Source organism: Culex quinquefasciatus, chromosome 1, assembly GCF_015732765.1.
Source record: "Culex quinquefasciatus strain JHB chromosome 1, VPISU_Cqui_1.0_pri_paternal, whole genome shotgun sequence".
In the NCBI taxonomy this organism is placed as follows: Eukaryota; Metazoa; Arthropoda; class Insecta; order Diptera; family Culicidae; genus Culex; species Culex quinquefasciatus.
The window spans coordinates 87,164,577-87,170,503 of record NC_051861.1 but is presented as its reverse complement, the minus strand read 5'-3'; the positions used below and the strand labels follow the sequence as shown (position 1 = coordinate 87,170,503).

Genomic DNA, 5,927 nt, shown 5'->3' with positions numbered 1-5,927 from the left:
CTACCAGAAAGGATTACAACTACGTTCGGGATTTCCTGAACAACACAAAGATTGAATACAACAGTCATGACGATCCAGGTAAACGCCCCATGAAACAGGTCCTCCGTAGTCTGTACGACATTGATGTGAGTGTGCTGAAAAAAGAGCTCAAAACCAAGCTCAAAACTCTTAAGTTGAACGTGATCGAAGTCTTCAAGATGACGAGACACAACACGGACATCATCCGATGGAAGGTTGGAGCAGATGGGAATCGAACCCAGAATCATCCGCTTACAAAGCGGACATGTGAATGTGAACAGTTAATAATAAAACGAAAAATACAACAAAGGTACCACTTAAAATGTAAATGAAATGTTATTTTTATAAGAATGTTCAATAAAGACATATTTAATTTCAAAAACAAAAACATATATGAAATTCAGTATTTTAGTAAAATTTCACACCCCTCGTCAATTACAGAGCTGTGCGCTATTCTTTTTCCCCAGCCGTTGTAAGGTTCCCTCCCTGCGGCTGAGCTTGCCACTTTTTGACATTCCGCGCGTTTCTCCCCATCTTCTTTGCCTCTGCTGCGACAAAGTTCGTCGTTCGGGCCCGCAGCGCAGCAGCTTCGCAAAACAAAAGAAGTTCGCTCCCGGAAAAGAATCCATTCGTCATCGTCGGATAAATACGTAAGTTTTTGGCAATTTTCCCAGCTTTAAATCGGCGCAAAACGCATTGTTTTCATTGAACTCAAACCGTAACGATGTACTCCCGGCAGGATCTCCTACTTCGGCAGCCCAAAATGGACGTGGACGAGGAAGAGTTCGAGCAGCCCACTTCCAGCAGCAGCCGCGGCGAGCGGAAGCGGTTCGAGGTGAAGAAGGTAAAGTTTTGATGATTTTGACCGGTTCCGGATGTTAGCTTTAATGTTTGTTTTGCTTTTCCAGTGGAACGCCGTCGCACTTTGGGCCTGGGGTAAGTTTCGAAGAGGTCTAACCTCGAAATTTGCGCTTCCGGGTTCGGATCCGGGGACGATTCAAAATGGCCAACAATTTACTAACAATCTCGAACATTTTGTTTCAGACATTGTGGTGGACAACTGCGCCATCTGCCGGAACCACATCATGGACCTGTGCATCGAGTGCCAGGCGAACCAGGCATCGGCCACCTCGGAGGAGTGCACCGTGGCCTGGGGCGTCTGCAACCACGCATTCCACTTCCACTGCATCTCGCGGTGGCTCAAGACCCGGCAGGTGTGCCCGCTGGACAACAGGGAGTGGGAGTTCCAGAAGTACGGACATTAAGCTGAGGCGCCCCCGGAATCTGTTTACTAACTTATGGATCTTAACGGAAAACACCTTAAATTGGCAGAGCTGGGGAAAATTACATTCAAAACTTTAGCTTGAATAACTATTTGAACCGGGTTGGTACGTCTTCTTTCGTGGAATTTCTAAAGTTACATTTTTGGATGCAATTTTCTCTAGTATTGCTCTTGCTTGGCTTTGTAAAAGAAACAAATTTTCAAATGAAAATGATACGAACGAAAAGGAGATTCAAAATAAAATTGCTAGCCTTAAACAGCTCTGAAAGTAAACAGCGTTTCAATTTATCAAATGTAGCAACGAACGAAAACTTTCAAAAACTTAAATTCACCGAGTTTAACCGAGTTTGATTTAGAATTTAAAAATACTCAACGAGCAAACGAGTCTGCCTTAAACAACTCTGGTAAAGGTTTGTTAATTAGCTTAAGCGTAAATGTCTTGGAAAAACTTTTTGCTAAGTGCGTTTAGCCTGCTGAGTGGTGGGTGTCTCTACTGGAAAAGCTTGCAGAGTGGCAAAAGTTCGGTGTGGCATATAGCATATTTTCAGGCGTTTTCTTAAGTAGGGGAAATATACTATCCTCGTCATATGGTGAGTTTGACGCTCGATTACAGCTCCAAAAATACTATTTAGGCTATAAACTTACCAGCAACAGCACCGTTTCAAGTAAGCACGCAAATTTATGCCATTTACTGGGCAAAAAGATCAAATTTAATGCACTTTTGTTCATAATTTTTATATTGCGAGACCATTCCTCATCATTTTGTTGGCACACACACCCTGTAAAAAGTTTGACAGTTCTCAATCTGATTACTCACCCAAGTGAATCGGTTGGCTATTAAATCGACTAACCAAAAAGTCGACTGAGTCGGGTTGAATAGGTCTTACATTCTTCGAAACGGCTATTAAAATCGGTTTTGGTAAAGCATGATTGGAATCCGAGTGAATTGATCGGTTAGCACGTATGCTAAAATGAGTTGAGTTAGAACGATAATTTCTACAACATTTCGTCGGTTTTAGTTATGTAAACAAACAAGTTTGGATTTTCTGTCATTCTGTATCAGCGGTAATAATTTTTTTCAAACAGTTTTTCAAAGAGTGTGTCCTGTTCACGCTAGAGGATGTTTACATTTGGCATGAAAGGGATACACTCTTTGTTTACAAACCCACAACGGCCCTTTGGCATTGTTTTGCTAGAATTTAGCTTAAGAAATTACGTGATGATTTTCGAAATCGAACATTTCCATTATTATTTAAGCTGCCACAATAATGATGAGTAGGTGGACCACGTGACGAAATAAGAAGAGAAAAATTGAGGAGTTCGACGAACTCTACCAACATCATTTGAGCGCAATTCAAGTTTCGTTGAACCAACCAGAGGTGAGCCATGCGAGAAGAAATTGTGCTTCCAGAGAACCGAGATGACGAGCAGGAGTCTGAAGGAGATGAACCCGTCGACCACAAGCCTACGCTACCGTTTAAATACCGTTTAGCACAGTTTGTTTCTGAGTTCCGTCTAAGGGCCGGTATGCTCTTCGAAAGAAAGGGGGTCAAGAAACAGCTTTACGAACGGCAGAACAAAAGAGAGGGAACGTTTTCTTGGGGCTTTTCTTCACCCTCTCTGGCTTGCTTTCGCTCCCGCTGCTGCCCATTTGAAATTTTTCTTGACCGGTTTCTTCCGAAGTACATACCATACATAAGTGTTGAAGCCACCCGAACGTTGCTCGTGATACTGCGGGAAGAAGGCCTTGATGTTCCTAGAAGCCGTATGACCCTGCTCGAAACCCCACACGAATCTATTTCTCCAAAAAGATATACTACAATTTCGGGATTCAGGAGTGTCTGTCCCGTCTTTCCGAAGACAGAAAAGTTTCAGCGATGCAGAAGATTTTGCTGGACGTGAACATCGATGGTCTCCCCCTAGCAAAGAGTGGCAGATGCGTGTGCCCGATTCTCGCCGCGTTCCCTAACGTACGGGACATATCACCTTTCGTAATTGGCTGCTATACTGGTCTGAAAGAACCCGCCAACTTTGACACCTATCTGAAAGATTTCGTTACTGAAGTGAACCAAGAGACGGTGTCGTGATGAAGCGTGGAGACGGAGCTAAACGGGTTGAATTCAGCATCCGGTTATTTATTTGCGACCGTCCAGCCACGTGTAAGGTTAGCAGCGTGGTTTCCCAAGTTAGTAAACATGGCTGTCCGAACTGCGTTCAAGTTGGTCAACGAGTTAACCAAGTGACGGTCTATTCTACAACAGCATGTACCCCGCGGGACGATCATTCGTTCCGAAGCCGGTCAGACCCCGATCACCACAAAGTGCAGACGAAAAGTGGTATTGAGAAGATCGAGGGTTTGGACATGGTTGACCAAGTGGGCGTCGATCCTATGCATACCTGTCATCACGGGGTGACGAAAAGGATCCTGGAAGGTATGTTGTGAAAAACGAAGAAACCGGGATACGTTGGCGCAAGACTGGCCAAGGCAATCCGCATTGAAGCTGGAACTTACATTGACAATTTGCGTGCCTTTCTACCTTCGGAGTTTGCCCGGCGTCCGCGATCGTTCGAAGAGTTACCCAACTTCAAAGCAACCGAGTTTCGTCTATTTGACTCATACGTTGGACCCTTGGTAACGAAACAAATTTATCCTGCACAACTACATGAACATTTCATGCTTTATTTCTGTGCCAAAACTTAAACTTCATGAAACAAATAATGAGTGAGTAACGTCATGATTCGAAATCCGGACACTTAGTAGCATATCATTTTTGTTATAGCTGACAAAAAATCATGTAATAAGTTAGAAATGAAGAAATATCATCAGGATGTAGTATTAATAGTCAGTTTTAAGAGCATGCATGCAAAATATGTCTTTTCTAAAAAAAAATTCATCGGAATATGAAAATTAAAATGACTTGTTGTGCTTCGAATCCCGGACACTGATAAAAGCTGATTCGAAATCCGGACACTTTTGCTTCGAATTCCGGACACTCGTTTTTGCTAATGAATCACACAAATTTGGACTGAAATGTTAGCGAAAGGCATTCTTTAGGTCTCAAACAAGCTGTTAACATCAAAACAATCCATATTTTATATAAAAATTTGCTTGAATTTAAGAAATTAAAACCATAAATTTCTGCTTTGCCTCCCTGATGCTTCGGACGCCTATGAAATATTTCCCGTGAAATGTTTCGCATTTTTGGTAATCTTATAATTTTATTTTATTAAATTTTTTGACATTAACTTCAGCGTTCAAACAAACTTTAAATGAAAGTTGATGTTGGAATTCATCAAATAACACAGTTTTGACATTTATAATGCGAACTTATATCCAAATAATTGATAAAACAAGATGAAGTGTCCGGGTTTCGAAGCGTCCGGGAATTCGAATCATGACGTTATATTTTTCGATACAATTTTCAAGTCATCTAACAATATTATTCTATAGACGATATTACATTCACTCCGAGCACCAACTCCGCAAACATGGTGTTCCTCGCAAAGATCAGGATTTACTCTGCACGTAATCGCCAAAACAAAAAGCTGGAAAAGTCAGCCGCCGTGCCATCCGCAAAGAGAGCGCGTCTGGAAACTGTTGAGGAGGCGAGCTGAAGTTTACTTGTTAGAACTCTCGTTTTAAGTTTTGTTAACGTCTAATCCAGCAACATTGAAGGCACCGTACTACGCAAACCGATGATTTTATGTACAAGATAATCGAGTAGAAGCACGAAAGGAAAATCGGAGTTGATTGTCCATTCTGTGAGCTTATCCTAGTCACATTCACATTTGGGAATTTAGCTGATGGAGTTTTCGGAGCACTATACGATCAAAAAGAACTGCTCTTCCGCCGGGTAACCTAGCCAGCTCGAATCGATAAGACGGATTGGTGCTTTTGCTTAGGTACTTTTATTGTTTGTTTAAACTTAACCTTCTCTCTCTTTTAGGCCCCGATGGGGTATACGATGGAGGGCCTAAGGAATTTGATCATTAATGACGCTATAATTCAACAGCTAATTGTGCTCTAAGCTATCCATTCGTCGTTTTGATTATAGTTCCGTATATAAAAACATCTGGGCAAAACGGATGTCCAACATCTGCATATTTGATACATGCGGACGTTCTTCAAACTAGAGCTGGACCTTCGGATTTCCGGATAATTGGTTCAACTTTTGTTGATCACTTCAGAGAAAAGGTGCAGTGTTACAAGGATTATCATTATTACGTCCCGATTTGGGAAAAGGTGTTTCATCTTCAGTCGTTTATTTGGATTGCTATACTACGTATATAGCTTTTAACTTTTTTATTTCAATTTGTGGAGCAGACTTGACCAACTTGTTCTTCTGGGGACCAGGAATTATTGAAGGTTAAGGTAGCTTGGATGCGGTAAAGACTGCAGCGAAGAAGTTCGGAGGAAGTGTCCTGGTGTAAGAGGTTCCAAGTCGTTTAGGTCGTCTGATATTTGTGTGATTGGTCGAGAATTCATAATACCTTCGACCTGAACCAGCAATGTTCTCATGTCTTCGATGGATAGAGTTTCCTCCCCCAACACTCGTAGCAGATGATTTTGGTTACCAGATCAGTCCTTTAGAAGTTTCTTTTTAGCTATTTCGGTACCAAAACATTC

The 5,927-nt window shown here is 41.9% G+C and overlaps 1 protein-coding gene across 1 annotated transcript; it reads left to right on the top strand.

Annotated features, from left to right (window-relative positions):
• Positions 1–519: 519 nt before the first annotated feature.
• Positions 520–1,573, top strand: LOC6045947 (RING-box protein 1A). The gene is made up of 4 exons (XM_001863192.2): positions 520–668; positions 758–862; positions 927–954; positions 1,063–1,573. Exons 2-4 carry the CDS (start codon positions 782–784, stop codon positions 1,281–1,283), a joined length of 330 nt encoding a protein of 109 aa, XP_001863227.1. The 5' UTR covers positions 520–668; positions 758–781; the 3' UTR covers positions 1,284–1,573.
• The last annotated feature ends 4,354 nt before the right edge of the window (positions 1,574–5,927 follow it).

What these genes read in the sequence shown, in the direction of transcription:
- LOC6045947 (XM_001863192.2), top strand. Translation starts at nt 782, where the DNA reads ATGGACGTGGACGAGGAAGAGTTCGAGCAGCCCACTTCCAGCAGCAGC. An exon ending in AGCGGTTCGAGGTGAAGAAG is followed by an intron (nt 863 to 926) that starts GTAAAGTTTTGA and finishes TTGCTTTTCCAG; the next exon opens with TGGAACGCCGTCGCACTTTG. An exon ending in CGTCGCACTTTGGGCCTGGG is followed by an intron (nt 955 to 1,062) that starts GTAAGTTTCGAA and finishes ATTTTGTTTCAG; the next exon opens with ACATTGTGGTGGACAACTGC.